General features: G+C 48.0%; 1 protein-coding gene across 1 annotated transcript in view; it reads right to left on the bottom strand.

The window, feature by feature from the left end:
• Positions 1-5,176: 5,176 nt before the first annotated feature.
• LOC142302918 (resistin-like beta) overlaps positions 5,177-19,411 on the bottom strand; it is a 43,747-nt gene continuing 29,512 nt past the window's right edge. The window contains exon 4 of the mRNA XM_075344024.1: positions 5,177-6,555. Within this exon, the coding sequence (XP_075200139.1) occupies positions 6,422-6,555 (134 nt within the window). The 3' untranslated portion in view covers positions 5,177-6,421. The remainder of the gene's footprint in view (positions 6,556-19,411) is intronic.

Here is a 19,411-nt window from a genome sequence, read left to right as displayed (position 1 = left end):
AGTACCACTTCTCCTGTCCTGTATACTGGGTGTAATCCTCAGTATCTGTATTATTCTGTATATATACACTGCACAGTACCACTTCTCCTGTCCTGTATACTGGGTGTAATCCTCAGTATCTGTATTATTCTGTATATATACACTGCACAGTACCACTTCTCCTGTCCTGTATACTGGGTGTAATCCTCAGTATCTGTATTATTCTGTATATATACACCGCACAGTACCAGTTCTCCTGTCCTGTATACTGGGTGTAATCCTCAGTATCTTTATTATTCTGTATATATACACTGCACAGTACCACTTCTCCTGTCCTGTATACTGGGTGTAATCCTCAGTATCTGCATTATTCTGTATATACACACTGCACAGTACCACTTCTCCTGTCCTATATACTGGGTGTAATCCTCAGTATCTGTATTATTCTGTATATATACACTGCACAGTACCACTTCTCCTATCCTGTATACTGGGTGTAATCCTCAGTATCTGTATTATTCTGTATATATACACTGCACAGTACCACTTCTCCTGTCCTGTATACTGGCTGTAATCCTCAGTATCTGTATTATTCTGTATATATACACTGCACAGTACCACTTCTCCTGTCCTGTATACTGGGTGTAATCCTCAGTATGTGTATTATTCTGTATATATACACTGCACAGTGCCACTTCTCCTGTCCTGTGTACTGGGTGTAATCCTCAGTACCTGTATTATTCTGTATATATACACTGCACAGTACCACTTCCCCTGTCCTGTATACTGGGTGTAATCCTCAGTATCTGTATTATTCTGTATATATACACTGCACAGTACCACTTCTCCTGTCCTGTATACTGGCTGTAATCCTCAGTATGTGTATTATTCTGTATATATACACTGCACAGTACCACTTCTCCTGTCCTGTATACTGGCTGTAATCCTCAGTATGTGTATTATTCTGTATATATACACTGCACAGTACCACTTCTCCTGTCCTATATACTGGGTGTAATCCTCAGTATCTGTATTATTCTGTATATATACACTGCACAGTACCACTTCTCCTGTCCTGTGTACTGGGTATAGTCCTCAGTACCTGTATTATCCTGTATATATATACACACTGCACAGTACCACTTCTCCTGTCCTATATACTGGGTGTAATCCTCAGTATCTGTATTATTCTGTATATATACACACTGCACAGTACCACTTCTCCTGTCCTGTATACTGGGTGTAGTCCTCAGTATCTGTATTATTCTGTATATATACACTGCACAGTACCACTTCTCCTGTCCTGTGTACTGGGTGTAATCCTCAGTATCTGTATTATTCTGTATATATACACTGCACAGTACCACTTCTCCTGTCCTGTATACTGGGTGTAATCCTCAGTATCTGTACTATTCTGTATATATACACTGCACAGTACCACTTCTCCTTTCCTGTATACTGGGTGTAATCCTCAGTATCTGTATTATTCTGTATATATACACTGCACTGTACCACTTCTCCTGTCCTGTATACTGGGTGTAATCCTCAGTATCTGTATTATTCTGTATATATACACTGCACTGTACCACTTCTCCTGTCCTGTATACTGGGTGTAATCCTCAGTATCTGTATTATTCTGTATATATACACTGCACTGTACCACTTCTCCTGTCCTGTATACTGGGTGTAATCCTCAGTATCTGTTTTATCCTGTATATATACACTGCACAGTACCACTTCTCCTGTCCTGTATACTGGGTGTAATCCTCAGTGTCTGTATTATTCTGTGGATATACACTGCACAGTACCACTTCTCCTGTCCTGTATACTGGGTGTAATCCTCAGTACCTGTATTATTCTGTATATATACACTGCACAGTACCACTTCTCCTGTCCTGTATACTGGGTGTAATCCTCAGTATCTGTATTATTCTGTATATATACACTGCACAGTACCACTTCTCCTGTCCTGTATACTGGGTGTAATCCTCAGTATCTGTATTATTCTGTATATATACACTGCACAGCACCACTTCTCCTGTCCTGTATACTGGGTGTAATCCTCAGTATCTGTATTATTCTGTATATACACTGCACAGTATCACTTCTCCTGTCCTGTATACTGGGTGTAATCCTCAGTATCTGTTTTATTCTGTATATATACACTGCACAGCACCACTTCTCCTGTCCTGTATACTGGGTGTAATCCTCAGTATCTGTATTATTCGGTGTATATATACACTGCACAGTACCACTTCTCCTGTCCTGTATACTGGGTGTAATCCTCAGTATCTGTATTATTCTGTATATATACACTGCACAGTACCACTTCTCCTGTCCTGTATACTGGGTGTAATCTTCAGTACCTGTATTATTCTGTATATATACACTGCACAGTACCACTTCTCCTGTCCTGTATACTGGGTGTAGTCCTCAGTATCTGTATTATTCTGTATATATACACTGCACAGTACCACTTCTCCTGTCCTGTATACTGGGTGTAATCCTCAGTATCTGTATTATTCTGTATATATACACTGCACAGTACCACTTCTCCTGTCCTGTATACTGGGTGTAATCCTCAGTATCTGTATTATTCTGTATATACACACTGCACAGTACCACTTCTCCTGTCCTGTATACTGGGTGTAATCCTCAGTATCTGTATTATTCTGTATATATACACTGCACAGTACCACTTCTCCTGTCCTGTATACTGGGTGTAATTGCATACCCTCTGCCCTGCAGCCAGAAGAAATCGTCCTGCTCTGTTGTCAAGGACCAAATGGTAAGGTAAAAAAATTCTATTAAGTCCAGGGAAGCCAATGTGACGCCCTGGCCTATCAGGTCGTCACACGACATTGTGCAGTCTGCCCTTCTGCATGGTGTCCATCTCCTCCTTGGTTACGGATCCCTAGCCTATGGTGTTGCTAAGAATAAGCTAATCAAAATCCTAGAAACACTCTGCACTGCACCCATCAGACACACCAGTGGACAGCCTGAAGGGAAAAGGGCTGGACACTTGGGGGGTTGGTAAAGGGAGGTCAGGAGTGTCAGGAGTAGTCAGTCAAGTGGTGACTCTCGAGAGGAGAGGTCCCAAGTCATTGGAGGAGGTTAGGAGCTGGGCTTCTCAGTTACTAAGTGGCAGACGTTGGTCCGGCCTAGTAGGAGCTGGAACCCCGGTCGCAGGGGATTGTGTCAAGGGGAACGGAACTGCCGAGCAGGGCAGCCGACGGCCTTGAGCCATCTCCAGGCAGGGGCCAAGGCACGACAGGGTACGTGGACCCTAGGCCGGGAAGTAGCTTCATGTGTCCTGGTAATTTACCATGAGGGCGAAGACTTCATGATTCGTCCTCGGCTAGCTCCAAAATTGGGGTACTAGCGCAACGAGGGGGATAGGACTTTCCCAATATACAGTCCAGAAAATCCCAAGCGTGAACCCTGAGAGCAAGCTCACTCCGTTAGCCATACGGGTGAGCGTGACCCATTCAGTTTCAAGCTGAGAGGGACCAACTACAGACAGAGGTGCCAAGGTCAAGGTCACAGGCTAACAGGCAACACCATAGGGCACGTGATCCCAGCGTGCTACCTCCTTGCTGCAGCGGTGCTAAGAAATCTGGTTTACAAGTTGTCGGTGTCAGCGTTATTGGACTGAGTGAGTACGCAGTGCCCCTTTCCTCTCCAACGGTGCTCCTCTCTCACCATCACCAAGCCCCGGGGCATCTTCCTACTACCCACAAAGGGGTTAAACATCTGGCTGCCATTCCACCACCACTGGGCGCTCCCAACAGCAGCGGTGGTATCCCATCTTACCACACACCGTAGGTGGCGACACGAACTCTAACCACAAAATCCCCTGTAAATACCCCTCTTTTAGTTCAAGTGTCCGCGCGACCCCATTTGCGTCCGGAGACCCCTCGAGCCACTGCGGATCCGAGCGGTGGCCTGTACACCAGCAAAGCCCCCTGCTGACCAGCAAGAAGGATAGGTGGGCAACTCATGTTCTTACTAGTTTTATAACAAAACCGAAGTTCAGTCATAAGTCCATACTGGAAGGGGCCGATGTAAAAGTTACAGTATTGGGGAGTGCATTGTCCTCATAAATAAGGAAGGCATATTTTCAGGTTTCTGACAGCAAGACACACATCTTACACGTTTCCCCTAAATTGTGAGACATGCCTAGCAGTCAATAGATAATAATTCTCCAAAGGGACCCCACAAACCTATCATGTTTCATATCTATATATAGATCAAATGATAACTGGAAATATGATTGTCATATCTTTCATGTGGGATGTTCAGGGGCTGAGATAAGGGGAAAACTGAAAATCTTTATTTCCCTGGAAGGTAAAAGGCACACCCATGTCCAGCCCAGTCTTAGGTCACCAGGTGCGAGGGGACATGGAATGTGCTGGGATTCATAACATCAGCGCGGACATCTTGAAGGTGCTCTTCTCTGAGATGTCACATGCGACACGCGTGTTAGAAGTTCCAGGAACTTGTGGCTCCACAGCGCCTCCTTGTGCAAGCCAACAGGTGAATTCAAAAGGAAAAAGGAAATTGATTCATCTGTGTATCTGTGTGTAACCACGTCTTATCTGTAACTGTACTATTGATATATATTCTGTAAATTCCATCTTGTATATAGTGTATGATCTAATGTGCCTTTAAGGCGTTTAAATATATAATTTAATCTTGGGCTGTTTCTTTCATCTCGATTCCTGAATCCCATGTCTGTGAGCTCGGCTTAGTTTCACATGCTACCTGGGCTGGTTTCTAGCCTGATATAGTCCTGTTACCAGTCCTAAATCTAGCAAGGAATTGGTAGCAGTCAATGGGGCTAATGGGGCTGCTCCAATGGGGCTAGTGGAAAGTTCCTGTCGACATGTTGGGGGTGTGGGTAACCGGGTTGTGCGTCCCACTTTGTTCCACTCCCCATGCGGTCCCGTGCCCACGGGAACAGGAGGTGTCAATGCTTCATTGTGCCAAGTAGACCTTATGCACCCCTTGGGTGCGTGGAACGATGCATGTTGGCAGAAGTGACGAGATCATCTTGTGACATATTACAGACATCATGGTGGGGCTGCAAGTGCGTTTTTGTCCGAGCGGAGGGACGTCTGTCTAAGTGACCCCCCCCCCCCTGACCGATTTGTGATAATCAACATTGGAATGTTGTAGGTAAAGACGATTCAATATTAAACAAATATCAAATCTTTTTAATCAGTAATAAAAGCATTACCACAGACACAGGTATATAGACCGGTGATTTGCTCCACTGCTTACTCTACAGACACAGGTGTATAGACAGGTGATTCCCTCCACTGCTTACTCTACAGACACAGGTGTATAGACAGGTGATTCCCTCCACTGCTTACTCTACAGACACAGGTGTATAGACAGGTGATTCCCTCCACTGCTTACTCTACAGACACAGGTGTATAGCCAGGTGATTCCCTCCACTGCTTACTCTACAGACACAGGTGTATAGACAGGTGATTCCCTCCACTGCTTACTCTACAGACACAGGTGTATAGACAGATGATTCCCTCCACTGCTTACTCTACAGACACAGGTGTATAGACAGGTGATTCCCTCCACTGCTTACTCTACAGACACAGGTGTATAGACAGGTGATTCCCTCCACTGCTTACTCTACAGACACAGGTGTATAGACAGGTGATTTGCTCCACTGCTTACTCTACAGACACAGGTGTATAGACAGGTGATTCCCTCCACTGCTTACTCTACAGACACAGGTGTATAGACAGGTGATTCCCTCCACTGCTTACTCTACAGACACAGGTGTATAGCCAGGTGATTCCCTCCACTGCTTACTCTACAGACACAGGTGTATAGACAGGTGATTCCCTCCACTGCTTACTCTACAGACACAGGTGTATAGACAGATGATTCCCTCCACTGCTTACTCTACAGACACAGGTGTATAGACAGGTGATTCCCTCCACTGCTTACTCTACAGACACAGGTGTATAGACAGGTGATTCCCTCCACTGCTTACTCTACAGACACAGGTGTATAGACAGGTGATTTGCTCCACTGCTTACTCTACAGACACAGGTGTATAGACAGGTGATTCCCTCCACTGCTTACTCTACAGACACAGGTGTATAGACAGGTGATTCCCTCCACTGCTTACTCTACAGACACAGGTATATAGACAGGTGATTCCCTCCACTGCTTCCTCTACAGATACAGGTATATAGACAGGTGATTCCCTCCACTGCTTACTCTACAGATACAGGTGTATAGACAGATGATTCCCTCCACTGCTTACTCTACAGACACAGGTGTATAGACAGGTGATTCCCTCCACTGCTTACTCATATCATGACATTACAAACCATAAGCTACAGTGTATACAGCAGTCAGCCATATTGTTATACGTGGCTGGGGGACTCGTGGCTTCCAGGATGATACATGATTAGCCGTAAATTATCTTGCAGCATCGGGCTGATGTCCAGTCGATATTATTACACTGACAGTGGCACGTGTTCTCATTTCGGATGTCCCATGACCCACAGGCACTTCCACAGGAACAAGAGTAAGGGATGTAATCTACATGGAAAAAGAAAGATCATTATCCACAAGATCATATATCAACTGCAGAAATCTGTGGAATAAAGAAATTACAAGCAGCAGGACAAATAGATCACTGCTCGCCATGTCTACAACTGTGTGTGATGTCACTGGGGAGTTTCCTGTTGCTCATGTCTAGCTCTGTGTGTGATGTCACTGGGGAGTTTCCTGTTGCTCATGTCTAGCTCTGTGTGTGATGTCACTGGGGAGTTCTCTGTTGCTCATGTCTAGCTCTGTGTGTGATGTCACTGGGGAGTTTCCTGTTGCTCATGTCTAGCTCTGTGTGTGATGTCACTGGGGAGTTTCCTGTTGCTCATGTCTAGCTCTGTGTGTGATGTCACTGGGGAGTTCTCTGTTGTTCATGTCTAGCTCTGTGTGTGATGTCACTGGGGAGTTCCCTGTTGCTCATGTCTAGCTCTGTGTGTGATGTCACTGGGGAGTTTCCTGTTGTTCATGTCTAGCTCTGTGTGTGATGTCACTGGGGAGTTCTCTGTTGATCATGTCTAGCTCTGTGTGTGATGTCACTGGGGAGTTCTCTGTTGATCATGTCTAGCTCTGTGTGTGATGTCACTGGGGAGTTCCCTGTTGGTCATGTCTAGCTCTGTGTGTGATGTCACTGGGGAGTTCTCTGTTGTTCATGTCTAGCTCTGTGTGTGATGTCACTGGGGAGTTCTCTGTTGCTCATGTCTAGCTCTGTGTGTGATGTCACTGGGGAGTTCTCTGTTGTTCATGTCTAGCTCTGTGTGTGATGTCACTGGGGAGTTCCCTGTTGCTCATGTCTAGCTCTGTGTGTGATGTCACTGGGGAGTTCTCTGTTGTTCATGTCTAGCTCTGTGTGTGATGTCACTGGGGAATTCCCTGTTGTTCATGTCTAGCTCTGTGTGTGATGTCACTGGGGAGTTCCCTGTTGCTCATGTCTAGCTCTGTGTGTGATGTCACTGGGGAGTTCCCTGTTGGTCATGTCTAGCTCTGTGTGTGATGTCACTGGGGAGTTCCCTGTTGGTCATGTCTAGCTCTGTGTGTGATGTCACTGGGGAGTTCTCTGTTGTTCATGTCTAGCTCTGTGTGTGATGTCACTGGGGAGTTCTCTGTTGGTCATGTCTAGCTCTGTGTGTGATGTCACTGGGGAGTTCCCTGTTGGTCATGTCTAGCTCTGTGTGTGATGTCACTGGGGAGTTCTCGGTTGGTCATGTCTAGCTCTGTGTGTGATGTCACTGGGGAGTTCCCTGTTGGTCATGTCTAGCTCTGTGTGTGATGTCACTGGGGAGTTCCCTGTTGGTCATGTCTAGCTCTGTGTGTGATGTCACTGGGGAGTTCTCTGTTGTTCATGTCTAGCTCTGTGTGTGATGTCACTGGGGAGTTCTCTGTTGTTCATGTCTAGCTCTGTGTGTGATGTCACTGGGGAGTTCTCTGTTGTTCATGTCTAGCTCTGTGTGTGATGTCACTGGGGAGTTCTCTGTTGGTCATGTCTAGCTCTGTGTGTGATGTCACTGGGGAGTTCTCTGTTGTTCATGTCTAGCTCTGTGTGTGATGTCACTGGGGAGTTCTCTGTTGATCATGTCTAGCTCTGTGTGTAATGTCACTGGGGAGTTCTCTGTTGATCATGTCTAGCTCTGTGTGTAATGTCACTGGGGAGTTCCCTGTTGCTCATGTCTAGCTCTGTGTGTGATGTCACTGGGGAGTTCCCTGTTGCTCATGTCTAGCTCTGTGTGTGATGTCACTGGGGAGTTCTCTGTTGTTCATGTCTAGCTCTGTGTGTGATGTCACTGGGGAGTTCTCTGTTGCTCATGTCTAGCTCTGTGTGTGATGTCACTGGGGAGTTCTCTGTTGCTCATGTCTAGCTCTGTGTGTGATGTCACTGGGGAGTTCCCTGTTGTTCATGTCTAGCTCTGTGTGTGATGTCACTGGGGAGTTCCCTGTTGCTCATGTCTAGCTCTGTGTGTGATGTCACTGGGGAGTTCTCTGTTGTTCATGTCTAGCTCTGTGTGTGATGTCACTGGGGAGTTCTCTGTTGTTCATGTCTAGCTCTGTGTGTGATGTCACTGGGGAGTTCTCTGTTGTTCATGTCTAGCTCTGTGTGTGATGTCACTGGGGAGTTCTCTGTTGTTCATGTCTAGCTCTGTGTGTGATGTCACTGGGGAGTTCTCTGTTGTTCATGTCTAGCTCTGTGTGTGATGTCACTGGGGAGTTCCCTGTTGTTCATGTCTAGCTCTGTGTGTGATGTCACTGGGGAGTTCTCTGTTGGTCATGTCTAGCTCTGTGTGTGATGTCACTGGGGAGTTCTCTGTTGGTCATGTCTAGCTCTGTGTGTGATGTCACTGGGGAGTTCTCTGTTGGTCATGTCTAGCTCTGTGTGTGATGTCACTGGGGAGTTCTCTGTTGGTCATGTCTAGCTCTGTGTGTGATGTCACTGGGGAGTTCTCTGTTGTTCATGTCTAGCTCTGTGTGTGATGTCACTGGGGAGTTCCCTGTTGTTCATGTCTAGCTCTGTGTGTGATGTCACTGGGGAGTTCTCTGTTGGTCATGTCTAGCTCTGTGTGTGATGTCACTGGGGAGTTCTCTGTTGGTCATGTCTAGCTCTGTGTGTGATGTCACTGGGGAGTTCTCTGTTGATCATGTCTAGCTCTGTGTGTGATGTCACTGGGGAGTTCCCTGTTGTTCATGTCTAGCTCTGTGTGTGATGTCACTGAGGAGTTCCCTGTTGCTCATGTCTAGCTCTGTGTGTGATGTCACTGGGGAGTTCTCTGTTGGTCATGTCTAGCTCTGTGTGTGATGTCACTGGGGAGTTCTGTTGGTCATGTCTAGCTCTGTGTGTGATGTCACTGGGGAGTTCTCTGTTGCTCATGTCTAGCTCTGTGTGTGATGTCACTGGGGAGTTCTCTGTTGCTCATGTCTAGCTCTGTGTGTGATGTCACTGGGGAGTTCTCTGTTGATCATGTCTAGCTCTGTGTGTGATGTCACTGGGGAGTTCTCTGTTGATCATTTCTAGCTCTGTGTGTGATGTCACTGGGGAGTTCTCTGTTGATCATGTCTAGCTCTGTGTGTGATGTCACTGGGGAGTTCCCTGTCGATCATGTCTAGCTCTGTGTGTGATGTCACTGGGGAGTTCTCTGTTGATCATGTCTAGCTCTGTGTGTGATGTCACTGGGGAGTTCTCTGTCGATCATGTCTAGCTCTGTGTGTGATGTCACTGGGGAGTTCTCTGTTGGTCATGTCTAGCTCTGTGTGTGATGTCACTGGGGAGTTCTCTGTTGTTCATGTCTAGCTCTGTGTGTGATGTCACTGGGGAGTTCTCTGTTGATCATGTCTAGCTCTGTGTGTGATGTCACTGGGGAGTTCTCTGTTGTTCATGTCTAGCTCTGTGTGTGATGTCACTGGGGAGTTCTCTGTTGTTCATGTCTAGCTCTGTGTGTGATGTCACTGGGGAGTTCCCTGTTGGTCATGTCTAGCTCTGTGTGTGATGTCACTGGGGAGTTCCCTGTTGTTCATGTCTAGCTCTGTGTGTGATGTCACTGGGGAGTTCTCTGTTGCTCATGTCTAGCTCTGTGTGTGATGTCACTGGGGAGTTCCCTGTTGTTCATGTCTAGCTCTGTGTGTGATGTCACTGGGGAGTTCTCTGTTGCTCATGTCTAGCTCTGTGTGTGATGTCACTGAGGAGTTCCCTGTTGCTCATGTCTAGCTCTGTGTGTGATGTCACTGGGGAGTTCCCTGTTGCTCATGTCTAGCTCTGTGTGTGATGTCACTGGGGAGTTCCCTGTTGCTCATGTCTAGCTCTGTGTGTGATGTCACTGGGGAGTTCTCTGTTGGTCATGTCTAGCTCTGTGTGTGATGTCACTGGGGAGTTCCCTGTTGTTCATGTCTAGCTCTGTGTGTGATGTCACTGGGGAGTTCTCTGTTGGTCATGTCTAGCTCTGTGTGTGATGTCACTGGGGAGTTCTCTGTTGGTCATGTCTAGCTCTGTGTGTGATGTCACTGGGGAGTTCTCTGTTGTTCATGTCTAGCTCTGTGTGTGATGTCACTGGGGAGTTCTCTGTTGTTCATGTCTAGCTCTGTGTGTGATGTCACTGGGGAGTTCCCTGTTGGTCATGTCTAGCTCTGTGTGTGATGTCACTGGGGAGTTCTCTGTTGCTCATGTCTAGCTCTGTGTGTGATGTCACTGGGCAGTTCCCTGTTGCTCATGTCTAGCTCTGTGTGTGATGTCACTGGGGAGTTTCCTGTTGGTCATGTCTAGCTCTGTGTGTGATGTCACTGGGGAGTTCTCTGTTGCTCATGTCTAGCTCTGTGTGTGATGTCACTGGGGAGTTCCCTGTTGCGCATGTCTAGCTCTGTGTGTGATGTCACTGGGGAGTTCCCTGTTGCTCATGTCTAGCTCTGTGTGTGATGTCACTGGGGAGTTCCCTGTTGTTCATGTCTAGCTCTGTGTGTGATGTCACTGGGGAGTTCTCTGTTGCTCATGTCTAGCTCTGTGTGGGATGTCACTGGGGAGTTCTCTGTTGCTCATGTCTAGCTCTGTGTGTGATGTCACTGGGGAGTTCCCTGTTGTTCATGTCTAGCTCTGTGTGTGATGTCACTGGGGAGTTTCCTGTTGCTCATGTCTAGCTCTGCGTGTGATGTCACTGGGGAGTTCTCTGTTGCTCATGTCTAGCTCTGTGTGTGATGTCACTGGGGAGTTCCCTGTCGATCATGTCTAGCTCTGTGTGTGATGTCACTGGGGAGTTCTCTGTTGCTCATGTCTAGCTCTGTGTGTGATGTCACTGGGGAGTTCTCTGTTGTTCATGTCTAGCTCTGTGTGTGATGTCACTGGGGAGTTCTCTGTTGTTCATGTCTAGCTCTGTGTGTGATGTCACTGGGGAGTTCCCTGTTGTTCATGTCTAGCTCTGTGTGTGATGTCACTGGGGAGTTCTCTGTTGTTCATGTCTAGCTCTGTGTGTGATGTCACTGGGGAGTTCTCTGTTGGTCATGTCTAGCTCTGTGTGTGATGTCACTGGGGAGTTCCCTGTTGGTCATGTCTAGCTCTGTGTGTGATGTCACTGGGGAGTTTCCTGTTGTTCATGTCTAGCTCTGTGTGTGATGTCACTGGGGAGTCCCCTGTTGTTCATGTCTAGCTCTGTGTGTGATGTCACTGGGGAGTTCTCTGTTGATCATGTCTAGCTCTGTGTGTGATGTCACTGGGGAGTTTCCTGTTGCTCATGTCTAGCTCTGTGTGTGATGTCACTGGGGAGTTCTCTGTTGATCATGTCTAGCTCTGTGTGTGATGTCACTGAGGAGTTCCCTGTTGCTCATGTCTAGCTCTGTGTGTGATGTCACTGGGGAGTTCCCTGTTGCTCATGTCTAGCTCTGTGTGTGATGTCACTGGGGTGTTCTCTGTTGATCATGTCTAGCTCTGTGTGTGATGTCACTGGGGAGTTCCCTGTTATTCGTGTCTAGCTCTGTGTGTGATGTCACTGGGGAGTTCCCTGTTGTTCGTGTCTAGCTCTGTGTGTGATGTCACTGGGGAGTTCTCTGTTGTTCATGTCTAGCTCTGTGTGTGATGTCACTGAGGAGTTCCCTGTTGCTCATGTCTAGCTCTGTGTGTGATGTCACTGAGGAGTTCCCTGTTGATCATGTCTAGCTCTGTGTGTGATGTCACTGGGGAGTTCCCTGTTGCTCATGTCTAGCTCTGTGTGTGATGTCACTGGGGTGTTCTCTGTTGATCATGTCTAGCTCTGTGTGTGATGTCACTGGGGAGTTCCCTGTTGTTCGTGTCTAGCTCTGTGTGTGATGTCACTGGGGAGTTCCCTGTTGTTCGTGTCTAGCTCTGTGTGTGATGTCACTGGGGAGTTCTCTGTTGTTCATGTCTAGCTCTGTGTGTGATGTCACTGAGGAGTTCCCTGTTGCTCATGTCTAGCTCTGTGTGTGATGTCACTGGGGAGTTCTCTGTTGATCATGTCTAGCTCTGTGTGTGATGTCACTGAGGAGTTCCCTGTTGCTCATGTCTAGCTCTGTGTGTGATGTCACTGGGGAGTTCCCTGTTGCTCATGTCTAGCTCTGTGTGTGATGTCACTGGGGTGTTCTCTGTTGATCATGTCTAGCTCTGTGTGTGATGTCACTGGGGAGTTCCCTGTTGTTCGTGTCTAGCTCTGTGTGTGATGTCACTGGGGAGTTCCCTGTTGTTCGTGTCTAGCTCTGTGTGTGATGTCACTGGGGAGTTCCCTGTTGTTCGTGTCTAGCTCTGTGTGTGATGTCACTGGGGAGTTCCCTGTTGCTCATGTCTAGCTCTGTGTGTGATGTCACTGGGGAGTTCCCTGTTGCTCATGTCTAGCTCTGTGTGTGATGTCACTGGGGAGTTCCCTGTTGCTCATGTCTAGCTCTGTGTGTGATGTCACTGGGGAGTTCCCTGTTGTTCATGTCTAGCTCTGTGTGTGATGTCACTGGGGAGTTCTCTGTTGTTCATGTCTAGCTCTGTGTGTGATGTCACTGGGGAGTTCCCTGTTGCTCATGTCTAGTTCTGTGTGTGATGTCACTGGGGAGTTCCCTGTTGATCATGTCTAGCTCTGCGTGTGATGTCACTGGGGAGTTCTCTGTTGATCATGTCTAGCTCTGTGTGTGATGTCACTGGGGAGTTTCCTGTTGCTCATGTCTAGCTCTGTGTGTGATGTCACTGGGGAGTTCTCTGTTGCTCATGTCTAGCTCTGTGTGTGATGTCACTGGGGAGTTCTCTGTTGTTCATGTCTAGCTCTGTGTGTGATGTCACTGGGGAGTTCCCTGTTGCTCATGTCTAGCTCTGTGTGTGATGTCACTGGGGAGTTCTCTGTTGTTCATGTCTAGCTCTGTGTGTGATGTCACTGGGGAGTTCTCTGTTGTTCATGTCTAGCTCTGCGTGTGATGTCACTGGGGAGTTTTCTGTTGATCATGTCTAGCTCTGTGTGTGATGTCACTGGGGAGTTCTCTGTTGTTCATGTCTAGCTCTGTGTGTGATGTCACTGGGGAGTTCTCTGTTGTTCATGTCTAGCTCTGTGTGTGATGTCACTGGGGAGTTTCCTGTTGCTCATGTCTAGCTCTGTGTGTGATGTCACTGGGGAGTTCTCTGTTGATCATGTCTAGCTCTGCGTGTGATGTCACTGGGGAGTTTTCTGTTGATCATGTCTAGCTCTGTGTGTGATGTCACTGGGGAGTTCTCTGTTGCTCATGTCTAGCTCTGTGTGTGATGTCACTGGGGAGTTTCCTGTTGCTCATGTCTAGCTCTGTGTGTGAGGTCACTGGGGAGTTCTCTGTTGGTCATGTCTAGCTCTGTGTGTGATGTCACTGGGGAGTTTTCTGTTGATCATGTCTAGCTCTGTGTGTGATGTCACTGGGGAGTTCCCTGTTGATCATGTCTAGCTCTGTGTGTGATGTCACTGGGGAGTTCTCTGTTGCTCATGTCTAGCTCTGTGTGTGAGGTCACTGGGGAGTTCTCTGTTGCTCATGTCTAGCTCTGTGTGTGAGGTCACTGGGGAGTTTCCTGTTGTTCATGTCTAGCTCTGTGTGTGATGTCACTGGGGAGTCCCCTGTTGTTCATGTCTAGCTCTGTGTGTGATGTCACTGGGGAGTTTCCTGTTGCTCATGTCTAGCTCTGTGTGTGATGTCACTGGGGAGTTCTCTGTTGCTCATGTCTAGCTCTGTGTGTGATGTCACTGGGGAGTTCCCTGTTGTTCATGTCTAGCTCTGTGTGTGATGTCACTGGGGAGTTCTCTGTTGCTCATGTCTAGCTCTGTGTGTGATGTCACTGAGGAGTTCCCTGTTGCTCATGTCTAGCTCTGTGTGTGATGTCACTGGGGAGTTCCCTGTTGCTCATGTCTAGCTCTGTGTGTGATGTCACTGGGGTGTTCTCTGTTGATCATGTCTAGCTCTGTGTGTGATGTCACTGGGGAGTTCCCTGTTGTTCGTGTCTAGCTCTGTGTGTGATGTCACTGGGGAGTTCCCTGTTGTTCGTGTCTAGCTCTGTGTGTGATGTCACTGGGGAGTTCTCTGTTGTTCATGTCTAGCTCTGTGTGTGATGTCACTGGGGAGTTCCCTGTTGCTCATGTCTAGCTCTGTGTGTGATGTCACTGGGGAGTTCCCTGTTGGTCATGTCTAGCTCTGTGTGTGATGTCACTGGGGAGTTCCCTGTTGCTCATGTCTAGCTCTGTGTGTGATGTCACTGGGGAGTTCTCTGTTGGTCATGTCTAGCTCTGTGTGTGATGTCACTGGGGAGTTCCCTGTTGCTCATGTCTAGCTCTGTGTGTGATGTCACTGGGGAGTTCCCTGTTGGTCATGTCTAGCTCTGTGTGTGATGTCACTGGGGAGTTCTCTGTTGGTCATGTCTAGCTCTGTGTGTGATGTCACTGGGGAGTTCTCTGTTGTTCATGTCTAGCTCTGTGTGTGATGTCACTGGGGAGTTCTCTGTTGCTCATGTCTAGCTCTGTGTGTGATGTCACTGGGGAGTTCCCTGATGGTCATGTCTAGCTCTGTGTGTGATGTCACTGGGGAGTTCTCTGTTGGTCATGTCTAGCTCTGTGTGTGATGTCACTGGGGAGTTCCCTGTTGTTCATGTCTAGCTCTGTGTGTGATGTCACTGGGGAGTTCTCTGTTGTTCATGTCTAGCTCTGTGTGTGATGTCACTGGGGAGTTCCCTGTTGTTCATGTCTAGCTCTGTGTGTGATGTCATTGGGGAGTTCCCTGTTGCTCATGTCTAGCTCTGTGTGTGATGTCACTGGGGTGTTCCCTGTTGATCATGTCTAGCTCTGTGTGTGATGTCACTGGGGTGTTCCCTGTTGATCATGTCTAGCTCTGTGTGTGAGGTCACTGGGGAGTTCCCTGTTGCTCATGTCTAGCTCTGTGTGTGAGGTCACTGGGGAGTTCCCTGTTGCTCATGTCTAGCTCTGTGTGTGATGTCACTGGGGAGTTCCCTGTTGCTCATGTCTAGCTCTGTGTGTGAGGTCACTGGGGAGTTCCCTGTTGCTCATGTTTAGCTCTGTGTGTGATGTCACTGGGGAGTTCTCTGTTGTTCATGTCTAGCTCTGTGTGTGATGTCACTGGGGAGTTTCCTGTTGCTCATGTCTAGCTCTGCGTGTGATGTCACTGGGGAGTTCCCTGTTGATCATGTCTAGCTCTGCGTGTGATGTCACTGGGGAGTTCTCTGTTGATCATGTCTAGCTCTGTGTGTGATGTCACTGGGGAGTTTCCTGTTGCTCATGTCTAGCTCTGTGTGTGATGTCACTGGGGAGTTCTCTGTTGCTCATGTCTAGCTCTGTGTGTGATGTCACTGGGGAGTTCTCTGTTGTTCATGTCTAGCTCTGTGTGTGATGTCACTGGGGAGTTCCCTGTTGCTCATGTCTAGCTCTGTGTGTGATGTCACTGGGGAGTTCTCTGTTGTTCATGTCTAGCTCTGTGTGTGATGTCACTGGGGAGTTCTCTGTTGTTCATGTCTAGCTCTGCGTGTGATGTCACTGGGGAGTTTTCTGTTGATCATGTCTAGCTCTGTGTGTGATGTCACTGGGGAGTTCTCTGTTGGTCATGTCTAGCTCTGTGTGTGATGTCACTGGGGAGTTCTCTGTTGTTCATGTCTAGCTCTGTGTGTGATGTCACTGGGGAGTTTCCTGTTGCTCATGTCTAGCTCTGCGTGTGATGTCACTGGGGAGTTCTCTGTTGATCATGTCTAGCTCTGCGTGTGATGTCACTGGGGAGTTTTCTGTTGATCATGTCTAGCTCTGTGTGTGATGTCACTGGGGAGTTCTCTGTTGCTCATGTCTAGCTCTGTGTGTGATGTCACTGGGGAGTTTCCTGTTGCTCATGTCTAGCTCTGTGTGTGAGGTCACTGGGGAGTTCTCTGTTGGTCATGTCTAGCTCTGTGTGTGATGTCACTGGGGAGTTCTCTGTTGTTCATGTCTAGCTCTGTGTGTGATGTCACTGGGGAGTTCTCTGTTGGTCATGTCTAGCTCTGTGTGTGATGTCACTGGGGTGTTCTCTGTTGTTCATGTCTAGCTCTGTGTGTGATGTCACTGGGGAGTTCTCTGTTGTTCATGTCTAGCTCTGTGTGTGATGTCACTGGGGAGTTCTCTGTTGGTCATGTCTAGCTCTGTGTGTGATGTCACTGGGGAGTTTCCTGTTGATCATGTCTAGCTCTGTGTGTGATGTCACTGGGGAGTTCTCTGTTGCTCATGTCTAGCTCTGTGTGTGATGTCACTGGGGAGTTCTCTGTTGCTCATGTCTAGCTCTGTGTGTGATGTCACTGGGGAATTCTCTGTTGCTCATGTCTAGCTCTGTGTGTGATGTCACTGGGGAGTTCCCTGTTGCTCATGTCTAGCTCTGTGTGTGATGTCACTGGGGAGTTCTCTGTTGCTCATGTCTAGCTCTGTGTGTGATGTCACTGGGGAGTTCTCTGTTGATCATGTCTAGCTCTGTGTGTGATGTCACTGGGGAGTTCTCTGTTGTTCATGTCTAGCTCTGTGTGTGATGTCACTGGGGAGTTCCCTGTTGATCATGTCTAGCTTTGTGTGTGATGTCACTGTGGAGTTCTCTGTTGCTCATGTCTAGCTCTGTGTGTGATGTCACTGGGGAGTTCTCTGTTGCTCATGTCTAGCTCTGTGTGTGATGTCACTGGGGAGTTCTCTGTTGTTCATGTCTAGCTCTGTGTGTGATGTCACTGGGGAGTTCCCTGTTGATCATGTCTAGCTTTGTGTGTGATGTCACTGGGGAGTTCTCTGTTGCTCATGTCTAGCTCTGTGTGTTATGTCACTGGGGAGTTCTCTGTTGCTCATGTCTAGCTCTGTGTGTGATGTCACTGGGGAGTTCTCTGTTGTTCATGTCTAGCTCTGTGTGTGATGTCACTGGGGAGTTCTCTGTTGATCATGTCTAGCTCTGTGTGTGATGTCACTGGGGTGTTCTCTGTTGATCATGTCTAGCTCTGTGTGTGATGTCACTGGGGAGTTCTCTGTTGCTCATGTCTAGCTCTGTGTGTGATGTCACTGGGGAGTTCTCTGTTGCTCATGTCTAGCTCTGTGTGTGATGTCACTGAGGAGTTCTCTATTGCTCATGTCTAGCTCTGTGTGTGATGTCACTGGGGAGTTCCCTGTTGTTCATGTCTAGCTCTGTGTGTGATGTCACTGGGGAGTTCTCTGTTGTTCATGTCTAGCTCTGTGTGTGATGTCACTGGGGAGTTCCCTGTTGATCATGTCTAGCTCTGTGTGTGATGTCACTGGGGAGTTCTCTGTTGATCATGTCTAGCTCTGTGTGTGATGTCACTGGGGAGTTCTCTGTTGATCATGTCTAGCTCTGTGTGTGATGTCACTGGGGAGTTCTCTGTTGTTCATGTCTAGCTCTGTGTGTGATGTCACTGGGGAGTTCTCTGTTGTTCATGTCTAGCTCTGTGTGTGATGTCACTGGGGAGTTCTCTGTTGTTCATGTCTAGCTCTGTGTGTGATGTCACTGGGGAGTTCTCTGTTGTTCATGTCTAGCTCTGTGTGTGATGTCACTGGGGAGTTCTCTGTTGTTCATGTCTAGCTCTGTGTGTGATGTCACTGGGGAGTTCTCTGTTGCTCATGTCTAGCTCTGTGTGTGATGTCACTGGGGAGTTCTCTGTTGCTCATGTCTAGCTCTGTGTGTGATGTCACTGGGGAGTTCCCTGTTGTTCATGTCTAGCTCTGTGTGTGATGTCATTGGGGAGTTCCCTGTTGCTCATGTCTAGCTCTGTGTGTGATGTCACTGGGGAGTTCTCTGTTGTTCATGTCTAGCTCTGTGTGGGATGTCACTGGGGAGTTCCCTGTTGGTCATGTCTAGCTCTGTGTGTGGTGTCACTGGGGAGTTCTCTGTTGATCATGTCTAGCTCTGTGTGTGATGTCAGTGGGGAATTCTCTGTTGGTCATGTCTAGCTCTGTGTGTGATGTCACTGGGGAGTTCCCTGTTGCTCATGTCTAGCTCTGTGTGTGATGTCACTGGGTAGTTCTCTGTTGTTCATGTCTAGCTCTGTGTGTGATGTCACTGGGGAGTTCTCTGTTGCTCATGTCTAGCTCTGTGTGTGATGTCACTGGGGAGTTCCCTGTTGCTCATGTCTAGCTCTGTGTGTGATGTCACTGGGGAGTTCCCTGTTGATCATGTCTAGCTCTGTGTGTGATGTCACTGGGGAGTTCTCTGTTGATCATGTCTAGTTCTGTGTGTGATGTCACTGGGGAGTTCTCTGTTGCTCATGTCTAGCTCTGTGTGTGATGTCACTGGGGAGTTCTCTGTTGTTCATGTCTAGCTCTGTGTGTGATGTCACTGGGGAGTTCTCTGTTGTTCATGTCTAGCTCTGTGTGTGATGTCACTGGGGAGTTTCCTGTTGTTCATGTCTAGCTCTGTGTGTGATGTCACTGGGGAGTTCTCTGTTGCTCATGTCTAGCTCTGTGTGTGATGTCACTGGGGAGTTCCCTGTTGATCATGTCTAGCTCTGTGTGTGATGTCACTGGGGAGTTCTCTGTTGATCATGTCTAGCTCTGTGTGTGATGTCACTGGGGAGTTTCCTGTTGTTCATGTCTAGCTCTGTGTGTGATGTCACTGGGGAGTTCTCTGTTGATCATGTCTAGCTCTGTGTGTGATGTCACTGGGGAGTTCTCTGTTGATCATGTCTAGCTCTGTGTGTGATGTCACTGGGGAGTTCCCTGTTGCTCATGTCTAGCTCTGTGTGTGATGTCACTGGGGAGTTCCCTGTTGCTCATGTCTAGCTCTGTGTGTGATGTCACTGGGGTGTTCTCTGTTGATCATGTCTAGCTCTGTGTGTGATGTCACTGGGGAGTTCTCTGTTGCTCATGTCTAGCTCTGTGTGTGATGTCACTGGGGAGTTCTCTGTTGCTCATGTCTAGCT

Source organism: Anomaloglossus baeobatrachus, chromosome 1 (genome assembly GCF_048569485.1).
Source record: "Anomaloglossus baeobatrachus isolate aAnoBae1 chromosome 1, aAnoBae1.hap1, whole genome shotgun sequence".
In the NCBI taxonomy this organism is placed as follows: domain Eukaryota; kingdom Metazoa; phylum Chordata; class Amphibia; order Anura; family Aromobatidae; genus Anomaloglossus; species Anomaloglossus baeobatrachus.
Note: the sequence above shows the minus strand (reverse complement) of the source record. Positions and strands in the feature narration are given on the sequence as shown.